The 12,858-nt window shown below is 48.9% G+C and overlaps 1 protein-coding gene across 1 annotated transcript in view; it reads right to left on the bottom strand.

Annotated features, from left to right (window-relative positions):
* EPHB1 (EPH receptor B1) overlaps positions 1-12,858 on the bottom strand; it is a 285,410-nt gene that overhangs the window by 101,525 nt on the left and 171,027 nt on the right. Inside the window, exon 5 of the mRNA XM_068545612.1 lies at positions 12,144-12,479. Coding sequence (XP_068401713.1) covers positions 12,144-12,479 — 336 coding nt within the window. The remainder of the gene's footprint in view (positions 1-12,143; positions 12,480-12,858) is intronic.

Below are 12,858 nucleotides of genomic sequence, written 5' to 3'. Positions count from 1 at the left end.
AGACCTACTGAATCAGAAACCCTGGAGGTGGGCCCCAACCATCTGAGTTTTAACAAGCCCTCCAGGGGATTCTGAGGCAAGTTCAAGTTTGAAAACTTTGTCTAGAAACCTAGAAATCAGAACGTTACATTTTATTTTTTAATTTAATTTTATTTAATTAATTTTATTTCTTTTTTTAAATAAATTTTAATTTTATTTTATTTCTTTTTAATTTTGTTGCTGCTTGCAGGCTTTCTCTAGTTGCAGCGATTGGGGGGGGCTACTCTTCAAAGCGGTGCACAGGCTTCTCACTGCGGTGGCTTCTCTAGTTATGGAGCACGGGCTCTAGGTGTGCGGGCTTCAGTAGTTATGGCACGCGGGCTCAGTCGTTGTGGCTCGTGGGCTTAGTTGCTCTGCGTGCGGCATGTGGGATCTTCCCGGACCAGGGCTCGAACCTGTGTCCCCTGCATTAGCAGGCGGATTCTTAACCACTGCGCCACCAGGGAAGTCCAGAATGTTACATTTTAAAAGGACATCTGATGTTATTCAGTTTTCTGTCAGTTCTTACCATCTATGGATTATAGTACTGAGGGTAAGAGAGAGAAACTGCTTCCCTATGTCCCCAGCACGCTACAGCAGAGCCCAAATCAGCCTGGCTCCTGTCCCTGAGACGGATGCTGGCTCTCTCTCCCTTTCCCCGACACTCAAGCACCCCGCTTTTTCAGAGCCCCTGGAGGATGCCCAGCACGTGGAGGGGTGCAGCCAGGGTCACATCATTCACGGGTGGGTGCTGCTCTCTGGGACCCTTGATCCCTCGGAGAGATCAGGGGTCCCAACAGAGGTGGACGTGAGCAGAGCCCTGTGCCAGGAGGACAAGGCATCCTGGCTAGTGTGATCCTAGGGCCCCTCTGCCCCCTGGGTCACCCCTGCCTGGCACTTTTCCTCTGTTCCTTCTTCTTCCTGGGGGAACCAGAAGGTGCGCCAGTTAAAGGGAGCAAACCTGAATGCTGTGCCCCGTGGCAGCGGGAGGCTATGAAGGGGCGGGGGCTCTTGTCAGGTGATGCCAGTCCTAGGCAGGCACCCCAGGGTGGCTTTGAGGGTGCCTGGGGCAGGCCCGTCAGCCTTCCTGGTGTGGGACCAGAGCAATGGCAGCTCTGGTTTATTGAGTGTTTGAGCACAGAAGCCAGTTCCGGTACTGGAGAAGCCACAGGAGTGAGCAGAGGACACCCTGTGTGCCCCGTTACTCCTGGCTCTCACCCACAGGGGTTCAGCAGGGCACCCACCACCACCCAAAGCCTGACATTACCGCCACGGCCACCAGGCAGGGGAGCCACGCCTGCAGCCACTGTGACTGTCCCCCCGGGGCCCAGAGGTCGAAGTCTTCTGGCCTCAGGGCCGAGAGCCCGCCTCCTGCAGGGCACTGCCCAGTTGGAGCCCTCCCTGCGTCCCCATCCCCACTATGTCCGGGACCTCCTTTCTTGTGAGCCTGACTTCCTCCTCCACCACCCTGCACACCCCTGCCCCAGGCCCTCCAAAACGGCTGCTCAGGAGCCAGAAACTCCCCCATGGCCTCCACCTGGCTCTTCCCAGAACACTCCCTCCACGCCCGCCTTGAGGAACAGCAGCTCTCGCCACAGACCCCTCCACCCTGCAGCCCTCTCCGGCGTGGCGGTGTATGACTTCACGCCCGGCACACCTCAGGGTCAGGAGGGGGCTGTGCCCTCCTTGTGCGCCATCCACTGCTGTTCACCATCTCCCCCTCTGTCCACATGCCGCCGGGCCGCTGCTCCCTGAGCCTGGGACCGCGGTGCTCTCCCTCCCACATTACTCCCTGACTCACTGAAGCCTTGGGCTTCCATCTCTATCTTCTTCTCAATCCCAGTCTTGCCCTCCTGTGGGTGACCCTGACGTCCACCTGAACAGCGCACGCCCACACCCCCACTACTCCTCCATGTCTGACCCTCCCCACCAGACAGTTGGACTTGGCCTCATCTGAAGGCCAGCTCCAGTTTCAAAGCCACACATTCAAGTATTCTTCTTGAATGCAAGCATCCTGCCTGGGGCAACCTCTGATAACTCCCCCCACCCCCTGCAGCCTCATCTGGCTCTCTCCGCCTTTGTCTCTGCATAGCCTCTCCCAATTCATATCCCGCATCATCCAGCTTGGGTTCCATTTTGCAATAGTGTAATTGACAATACTCCCCTAAGCCTCAGGCATGAGTTGCCTTTATCTTTCCATAGGATACAAGCAGCAAAACTCAACCCACGAGAGACCCACCGTCCTCTTCCTGTAGGGTCTGCTCCGAGCAGCCAGGCACTGCTGAGAAAGCCACAAAACAGGGCAAATGGGCAGCTTTGTAAATATAAGATCACCAACTTCAAATAAGCCTTCAAAACACTTTCTGGAAATGCTGACTTTCTCTGGTCAATTCCATCTCCCATTCTCTGGAGTGGACTGCTTACCTTTTTTCATTCTCCTTAACCCTTCAAACCCAGTGTCTCCTCTTTCACTCTCAGCAACCAAGCTTACCACCCACCTACAGAGAAAATAGAAGCCTGAACGTCCAACCGCATCAATAATACCGTGACTCGGGTACTCAAAATCTCCTCAAATCGCACATGCGCAAAACCGAACCCACGGTCCCTGTGCACTCCTGGGAGCCACCGGCATGTCTCCCATGTATCTGCAAACCACCCGCTCATTCTCCTGCTTTGGTCTCTCTGTTTTCCATGTCGGCTGCCTGCAAGAGCCCCCTGGGAAACCTGCTCCCTGAGCCGGACTTCCAGGGCCCTCCCTGGGGAGCTGTGGGCCTGTGGGGACACGGTTCCCCTGTGCTCCCTGAGGCGGCACCCACTCAACCTCCCCAAGCCCACGTCCCTGCTGAGCTGCAGCTCCTCCTCAGGAGCCTTGGGGCTGCCTATTTGTGCCTCAAACCTCGGCGACCCTCCTGCAAAGCTGCCTTCCTAGCCCTCCTTGTCCTCACTCCTTCTAGGGCATCAGATGAGACAACAGACACCAGGAGGCCCTGTTTCCAACCAGCCCTCCACGTACCCACCTCCTCACAAGCTTCCCTACCCACAGGCAAACCCGTTCCTGCGAACAAATGCCAGCCCGCTGGGTTATGAGGCGCCACCAGACTGTGAACATTATGTCAGGCCTAACAGGACTTCCCGGGACACATAGGACACCGCACTGAGGTGCAAGGGTTACTGGAGCAGTGAGACCTGGTGTTTTCCCTCGGGAGCCCTCAGTCTATCAGGAGACATGTGGCCCATGCCCACAAAAAACTCCTACACATTCAAGAACTCATGTGCCATCCTTATAACTAGTACAGCTCAGAGAAGGACAAGACACACATCAGGGGTTTCTATGGGGCAGACGGGCTTACAGGGGCATGAATGGGTACTTGTTCCCCTGAGCTCTTCTGGATACGTAAAGCATTTGTTCTGTCCAGAAAAAAAAAAAAAAAAAGAAGAAAGAAAGAAAAGAAAAGAAAAAGAAAGGAAGCAAAAGAGAGACACACACACTTCAAATTCCCAGGGCTCATTTCTATAGCTGAGGCTGTCCTGCGGCTCAGCTCTCAGAAGGAAACTGATCCCAGGCCTGGGGGGTTGGCAAAAGGTCCCTCTTGCACTGGAAAATATTTGTAGTCCAGCTTTGCCTTTATTTACCCAGAACATTTAATGTGCCTTTTTTCCCCATCTTTCACATCCGCTCAGAGAAGATGTTAATTTTCTGAAATTAAACACTTAGCTTGATTACTGTTTTGTTAATTGCTGCATTCAAAAACCCCTGGTGCTCCTGCCTGTTTAACATGGATGGTGCTGTGAAAATGATAGGCGCAGAGCTGGCGTGCAGGTGGACGGACAGCAGCGTCGGAATTGCCAACCCGACACCCCCACTGGTGCCTGCTGGAGCAGCTGGGGCCCTGCCTATGCGGGAGGGGGCAGCCCAGCCTGGGCATAGCAGAGTGTCTCCCGCAGGGCCGCGTTTTGGGAGGACAGTGCACCCAGGAAGTCCAGGTCTCACCAACATCTGCGAGAACGTGGGGTCTTAACTGCAATCACACTGCCCGCCCAGAGATGACGGAGGAAGGAAAGATCACAGAGAAAGCTCAAGCCACACCATTTGCTGACGTCTGAGATGAGCTTAAGAAGGATCGAGGCATCCATTCACACATTTATTTGATAATTTATTAAATCATTCAATGAACATTTCTCTAATGCTGATATTAGAGAAATAATAGCACCTAGCTAGACACTGGGGAACAAGAGCCACTCAGGTGGGTACAGGGCACGCTCTCCTGGAGATGATAGTCGGCTCATGGAACTGACGTTTGCCAGAGGAGCAAGGAGCGGACTCACCACCAGACTCCTCCTCCCTCCTACCCCCTGTGCCGCGGCCACAAGGTGAACAGAGACTATCTCGTAATCCAGCTAGAGGTTCCCTCTGTAATGAGGGTGATAACAATCTCATTTGGGCTTTGAACAGGGGAAGGAACTTACTACATCTCACTGCCTGGCAGTCCCATTTTCACTGAACAAGCCGTGTATTTAGAGCGCCCAAGAGGTAGTAAAATGAGCAAATAGGTCCCTGGGGCCCGTGGGGCCCTCTAGTCATCCTCAGAGCCACACAGCTGTTCTCGAGCTTTTAGCAGCATCTTAGGCACCGCTCAGGACCTGGAACAGGGAGCATTCCTACGCCCAACCACCGCGTGGCCCAGCATGTGAAATCTGTCCACAAGAAGTTCAAATTGGCCAGATAGTAAATAATAAAATATCCCACCCTGTACTGTCACTGTATGGCAACAACTTCCTCGGATTGAAATGCTTTCTAGCAATGACATGTGATCACATCTTAACTTTTGCAAAGTGAGAGCTGGCACCTCAGTGGGTTGTGGTGCCCAGAGACCAGCTGAGATCCCCCTTGGTGACTTTCTGGGTGTCCGAGCCCAGTCTCAGTGAGTGCTGGGGACCAGAATGGGAGCTCCCCAAGGCACAGACTCTGGTCTGTGCTGTTTGCTCCTGTGTTCCTCAGGCCTGGAGCTGTGAATGACACACAGAAGACCTCAATAAATATTTGTTGAGTAAGTGAATGGGAGCCCCTAGAAGCAGAAGCCAAGGAGTCAGCATGTGGAAGGCAGTCACAAAGATTGTGGCGAATGAATGAATACCTTTCCAAAGTTAATGTGCTTAAACAAACAAACAAACCCCCCTTTGAATCTCACTGTTTTCCTCTGAGTACATCAGGGTTTCTGGTAACATCCTAAGATCATCCCCTTAAGTTTTCCTTCTAAGAGCCACAGGAGAGGAAGATACCTGGTCCCCTGGCTGACCTGGAGGGAGCACCTGCCCACCCGTGGACAACCAGGATATATCCTGATCACTACACATCAACCAAACATTTATATACCAAAGCTCATATGTAGGGACTAAAGGAGCCTGGCAAATATTTATCAAGGTTCTGTGCCTAGTGCTGTGGGTCCCTCCCTCATGACAGTGGGGTAGGCTGGGAAAGTCTGATTCTCTGCAGAGCTCACCACCTAGTGGAGAACCCAAGGCTGCCGGGAGTGGAAGGTCATGACTTTTGGCAAGGGCAATGCTATGTGATGACCTGCTCAACTCAAGAGACAACAACCCCTGTTTGCAGATGGCAGGACCTTTCTGAGGCCGCTTGGAAGTTCCTCCTCAATGCCAGGACTTAAGAAACAATAAAAACAGCCTTTTGGAAATTAACAAGGAGAAGAAAGCAATAAAATGAACTATGAAATTGAATTAAGAACAGTGAAATTTTCATTGACTTAAGTTTTTTTTTTAACTTTTCCTTATTAACTTCAATGAAAGTTTCCCTTAAAGTCATTCCCATCTTTTTGATGTTCTGACTCAATCTTTTTCTCTGCTCTGGAACAAATTTCACCTGCTAATTTCCAGTGAAACCAGCCCTTAAAAATGGACTAGATTCAGCATATGGATCTTAACACTAAATTTTTACAGGCAGCAGCGTAATATTGTTTTAATATTTAATTTTGAGATTTACATAATATCTTTCCTCCAAAGAGCTCAATATATTGCAATATCATAAAATTCCTTTTCATATTCAAAGATTACTCTTTATGCATGCAAATACTATATTTAACCAAGGAATAATGCAAATTAGGTGATGTGTTCAGAGGAATTGGTGGGCTGGGTAATTCATGTGTGGGGAAAGTAGCATCTCTGAGTGACTTTAATTGTCTAGGAACTTTGAAGATGCCTTAAAAATGGACAAACTATAGGGACTTGTGATGACTGACAGAGTAGTGTAGTATTTTTTAAATAAAATTAAGTAACGGCTTGTGTCTGTGTTGTGGGCGCAGTGGATGTGTTAGCATTTCACATGCAGTTGGCACCACAGGCCATACATGAACTGTGCGTAATATAAATGTCAAATATAAATGCTGCTGATGCATCATGCAGGGAAGGGAAAAGTGCTGATTCTCCAGACACATGATGAGGAAAGACAGTCAGGCTCCTCTGAGCGGCAGGTTGAGCCTGTGTCGGGTATACAGGTTCCGTTCCATCCCTGCCCTCTTCATCAACCCCCTGGAACACAGATTTCACTGCTCTCCTTTCTGGTGCCTACTCCTTCCTTGAAGAGTGGCCAAACCAATATCTGTCATTTATCTGATCTAGATGACATCAGTCCCAAACAAAGGGACCAGGGGCCTTGGAAGGAAACAGCCTAGGGGAAAAATAAATAAATAAATAAAAAGCCCAGCAAATTGCTGTCTGGCTCAGGACATATTCGCAGAAATTATGCTCGTCTCCCAGTCCATCACACGGTTTGCAAAGTGATTGTCTATCCTCTGTCTCATTTGCTTGTCACACAGCACTAGGAAGCAGGTGCCATTACTGCCATCTTACTGTGGAGAAAGGAGGGATCACGGCAACTCAATGCACTTGCATGAGTCATGTGAGGAGCAGAGAGAGGGGCCAACCCCACGTCTCCCCTCCCCACTGCACAGCTGCCACCGTGAGCCCAGGAGTCAGGGAAGGTGACTGCCCCAAGGGGGGAAGAGATGGTACCACACGGCACACTCACCATTCAAGCCTGGGTAAGTCAGACTAGCCCTCTGAATCAGAGGCTACAAGCCACAGCCAAAAGGCCAAATCCAGAATTGGATTTGTTTGGCTCTCAAGTGTTTTAAAATTTTCTAATTAGTTGTCAACATTTTTAATCTGGATTTTCAGCTTATAACATCTGGCAGCACTGGGTATGGCACCACTTGCTGGAGCTGAGTAGGGGCTGCCCCTGTTTTCCTCTTCATCTCCCTAGAGTCTCCACCACTCCCTCTTGTCTGACTCCGGGCCCCGTGTTGCTCCTCTCCATTACCTGCCTGGCCTCAGAGGTCTTTGAGTGTGTTCTCTCTGGCTCAGATGCTCCCAAATTTACTGACTTTATTTTACCACACTACAAGTTGATTTTATAGATGTGCTGGTCTGATTTGTCTTATTTATTTTTTCCAAGATTTCCTCTGAGGTTGTCTTCCCCAACTCTGACACTCAGAGTCTAGTTGGCAGAAAAGAGAAGTAAAGTTTGTCATTCACTTTAATTCTCTCTGACAGCCAGATGATCCGGCCATCAGTCTGAACCTGGGGCCAGGTGCTGGAGAGTGACTGCAGAAGTTAGTGGTGATAACAACCTCTCTGCAGATCGCTTGGCCACTGGAACAGAGAGAGTTCCACCTGATCTGGTCTATTTTAAACTCAAGGCAGCTGTATTCAGCGCAAGGCTGCATCCCTAAAGACCTCACGTAAATCTGAGCTTGCATAATTCATGACCAACCCTGACCAAAGGTGATGGACATTTTTTTGACAGCTAAAGTGGCCCAGCTATGTGGCAATAGCTTAGAGGGAGCTTACAAATTACACAGCTCACCATAATGCAATTTTTGATCAGTCTGAGGATAAAATGGCCACAAACCTGAGTATGAAACCCAGAAACATCATTTGCTGGCTGTGAGATGCTGAGCAAATTCCAAAAGCACTCTGACCTCGGTTTCTTCATATGACCCACATCATTTTTGTAAAGAACTTGGTAGGGGCTTGGCACACTGGAGGTGCTCAAAAATGGTAGTCCTCTGCCTCAGCCTATGGGCTGCATGAGAATCCCATCCTGATACTCTCTGAGTGATACAAGATCCTTGAGTAGTCTGACTATATACTTGACTGGGGTCATCACAGAAGGAGATGAAGGCTCGCTGGATGTCAGGATGCAATAGACCCTTTGGTGTCCCCCAGTCATGCTGGTTCTGAGGGAAGAACTATACCTAATATGTATCCAATGGACCAAAAGATGACTACAAAATCTCCTTAGATCAAAATCTTAGGGTCAAGACAAGGCTACTGGCTTTGTGATCACCTAGAGGGGTGGGATAGGGAGGGTGGGAGGGAGATGCAAGAGGGAGGGGATATGGGGATATATGTATATGTATAGCTGATTCACTTTGTTATACAGCAGAAACTAACACACCATTGTAAAGCAATTATACTCCAATAAAGATGTTAAAAAAAAAAAAAAAAAGAAAGAAAGAGAAGCCTACTGGTGACTTTCTCTGATAGACCGTTACCAACCATGACTCTTTTTGTCGGGTAGCTAAATCAGCTAAGATGAGCTGCCTGCCTTCACTGGGCAGGGCTCATGAGAGCAACACGATGCAGCACCAATGTGGCACATCTGGGCAGCCCCAAGGAAGAAGAGCATGACAATCCTGCCTCTACTGGACAGTAAGAACGGCACTCCCAGCCACAGATGCCGTCCATAGCTCCTCAACAGAGGAGGAACCAGCCCAGAGCAGTGAGCAGACTCCCAAGATAGATTCTCATGTTCAGATCAAGCCCAAAACCCTTGGCAGACAACTTGTCCAAACCCTTCTCTCATGTGACCCTGATATCCATTGTCAGGATCCAATTCACCTTGGAACAACTTGTACCCTTCAACAAACACACGCCTATCTCCCATTTCCAACCAGAGGCAGGGGGAAGCCTCTCATGGCTCAGCATCACAGAGAAAATTGTGGAAGGGTAATCAGCCTGCACACTGAGATCCCATCCACTCAGTCGGATGACACTGGCTGTCTCTGAATAACCCCTCTGTGCTTGGAGGCTATGATATGGGGAGCCCAGAGGGACTGTCCACCTTTTAGGGCAGGAAACAGAAAGAGAAACAGAATGGATGGCCTGCCGACCCTCCTTCTAATCCCAGATTTCCCAAGCCCTTCAAGTCTCTGCTTCCTTATAGGAAAAATGGGAACAATAATGTATAAGTCACAGGGTAATTATGAAGATCAAACGAGTCTGTATATTCCAAAATTGTTTGTCAACTCAAAAGAGACACAAACTATGAATAATAACTATTACTCAATCAAGACCCACTCAATAGTCCCCCCACCATTTCAGTTTGGGCTGTTCCAGGCAGGGAATAGATACTCAGTAAACACTTAGCAGTTGATTTAATGATTGATTCCAGGATGGCTCTTGGTCAAATTCTTTACCTGCCATCTACCTACTCATGACCCAAACAGTAGGACAAATGTGGCCACAGGTACTGACAAGGGTCGCACCATACCTGGAGGTCAGAGGGGGTAGGCTGACCTGGATCTTGCCCAGAGTGGAAGAGCCCAGGGCTGCTCTGGAAAGGGGACAGGCATATCATGACTTCTTGGTGACACAGGGGTTCATCCACCTTGTCTCTTAATGGATCTGAGTGAGTCACTAGGTATTTTATGATGCCTGTTATTTAGTCTCTCTTTCATCCCTTATAAAATCTGGGGCTTCCATTCATGTTTCTAAACTCTTCTTGCAGAGGTACAGGCTCGAGTGTTTATTTTGAATGTTCTCATCTTTTTAAAGAAATATCTGTTTGTGGAAAGTAATTTGCATTCACATGTGGACTCACCAAACAGCCCCGTGTTCCTCAGATCCCCACAGCCCACGGATGAGAAACCACTGGTTAACTTGACCTTTATTTTATAATAACCATATGCCACCAAGAAGCACTTGCAACCTTATCTTGTTGATTGTAAACTTTCTAACACCCAAATTCCAGAATTCCCAAAGAGAAATCGTAGATTGGACAGTGACAATGGGGGCTGGGACTACAAAATCAGGGAAGGTTAAGAATAAAGGGCCCATGAGAGGGCGAACAAAGGGCATGAGAAATGCTCCTGGAGGGGCCAACGGGTGCAGACAAAAATAAATATTTTGAATATTGGTAACGCAGGGTCCCTTGTAGAAGCCCTGGTCCCTCAGCTCCACGGCAGCCTGGGAAGGTGCAGATGGCAAGAGAAGCAGATGGGCAGGTTCGGGAATAGCAGGGTAAGGGAAGGGAGGGGCAGAAATCAAAGCAAACCAATATAAGTGGCAGGTTTGTTCACACATGCTTAGAGAGAGGGAAAAGACAGCCAAGCCCAGCGTAACATGACAGACTGGAAGGATTATTATTCCCAGAAGCTGGGACACTAAAATATTTCAGCCAGTTTTCTGCCTTAAACTCTCCAACGGAAATACTGCTAACAAAGGCTGCTCATGTTATGTGCTCATCGTGATGCAGAAATGACCGTTCTCTTCTCTTTGAGTAAGACGGGCTGTCACAACCTTTGTCTCCATGGCACTGGGGCTGTGGTCATCAGCTGGAGGCTTCCACACTTCCACTCTTATTTTCTCGCTACACACGTATGCATGTAAACACGTGACCCTATGCATACATACAAACACGCACACACGAACACACACACACGCTCACAGCAACAACGCAGCCATCTGGATAGCCATGCTCTCCGACGACACCTTTTTTTCTTCTCAGTTCTAACAGCTTAAACCCAAGAATCATCTGCCATCAAAGATGCCTGGTATTACAAGAGGTAGAATGAGTCTCAGGATGGGGAGACGAGGACTAGGAAAGGATGGAGAAGAATAGAAGAGGTCAAGAATTGGGGGCTATGTGGAGGGAGACAGAGCAAAGAGAAATGCTCGGCTCCTGCTATTCCACTAACAAGCTGTCCTTTTAGAATTTGTTGATTGAGAAAAATCCATAATTCCAAGTAAGATCATGGTCCACTGCCCACGACCCCCATCGTTGCCTATAGACGTGATCTTCATGTCCCCTCTGCAGCCTTGTACCTTGCCTCCAGGGCGGACATGGCTCATTTCTCTCTAGCTCCTTTGGTATTTACTGCATGTTTACAGCACACAATACTTAGAATATACCACCTTGCAGCTCTGTACTTTGTGTCTATGTCCTAGAAATTCTTCAGTTATTGAGTTTCATGGGAGGAACAATGGTGTCCAAGTATTATTGTATCCCTCACAGTGTCTAATCCATAGCTTGGCACACAGTAGATGCTGAATAACTGTCTCAATAATTGAGTGAATTAATAAATAAATGAGTGAGTGCATGAATGGACTGGTTAAATGGATATAAAAAGAAATGGATTGTTGCAAGAGGTGTGAAAAGTAATAAAAGGAAAAGGTCAGAAGAGCAAAAGATACAGAAATAAAGAGAAGAGAAGAAAATGCGGTCTGAGCTATGCATGCCACAGGGATGTACCAGCCATCAGGAGTGATCTACTGCCAACTATCTGAAGTCTCTATAACAGTGTAGCATTCATCTGACCAAGCTGTAAAGGAGAACGTACTGTTGAATTACATGGGTTTAATTGAAAAATAATCTATGAAGGCAGTACTGACTATCACATGATTTCTGGGAAGTTTCTTTCATTGGGTTGGCTAATAAAGCAGCACTGGTGTTCTCAAGATCGTGCAGTGCTTCTGCCCATCCACCCACCTACCCATCCATCCATCTGTCCATCCATCCTTCCAAGGACATTCGTTGAGCCCCAGCTGGATGCAGAACACTGGGTCGTACTCTGGCTTGGATGTACATCTTTGCTTTTGAACTGGGCACAAGAAAACCCCTCAGAATCCAGTTCATTCTCAGAGGTGAAACACTACAGCCTTTTCCTCCATGGTCACAAATGCCCATCGCCTGATACCTTCACTCCTGGGAGGAGGCCTGAGGGCAGACTAATGGGATATGTGTGGCCAAAGCTTTGTTCCTGCACAGAAGTGGCAAAGAGCCAGCCCCGCAGACAGACAGACAGGAGCACAGACACCTGCAGACTTACCAGCTTGGTTTGTGGTGATGTTGACTGAGACGTGCTGTGGGGGGAAGGGACTTTTGCTGGAGACCCCATTGACGGCCTGGATGTCAAAGGTGTAGGGGGTGTGGGCCCACAGGCTGCTGATGGAGACACGGCACTCAGTCAGGCCCAGCTGCCTGGGCACGAACTCCACGTTGTCATCGCAGCGGGAGCAGCTCCGGCGGTCTGCCCGGCACTTCTTACAGATGATGTTGTAGGTGACATCATCCCGCCCACCTGTCTCCCGAGGAGGGTGCCACTCCAGAATGATGGATGTCTCATTGACAATGGATATGACATTGCGGGGACCTGATGGCACACCTATAGGGAGACAACGAAAGGACAGTGAGGTTGGATAGAAGTTTCCCCAGCATCTCTCCATCTGTCTTTGGTGTGTTCCTGCTCTCATCACATACACACATCCCTTCTCCTCCCTCAACGCCAAATCTCCATGCCTCAATCCATTCTGAGAAAAAATGACAGACAGAGATGACAACCTGTCTCCCACTCCCCTTTTAGTCATTCCCACTGGGGTTTTCCCTCTTTGAATCATGTGTGCCAAGGGAGAGGAGGATGGAGGACTTGGGTACAAGTCCTTCTGTTCTCAGGACCAAGCTGCATCCTCCAGGCAGCTTTAGCATCAATAACATGTATGTATATTGGACACTTATTGGATTCCTTGTCTTTTCTTAATTGGTGT

The sequence above is a fragment of the Eschrichtius robustus genome, chromosome 6, assembly GCF_028021215.1.
Source record: "Eschrichtius robustus isolate mEscRob2 chromosome 6, mEscRob2.pri, whole genome shotgun sequence".
Classification (NCBI taxonomy): Eukaryota; Metazoa; Chordata; class Mammalia; order Artiodactyla; family Eschrichtiidae; genus Eschrichtius; species Eschrichtius robustus.
This window is presented reverse-complemented; position numbering and strand designations above follow the sequence as displayed.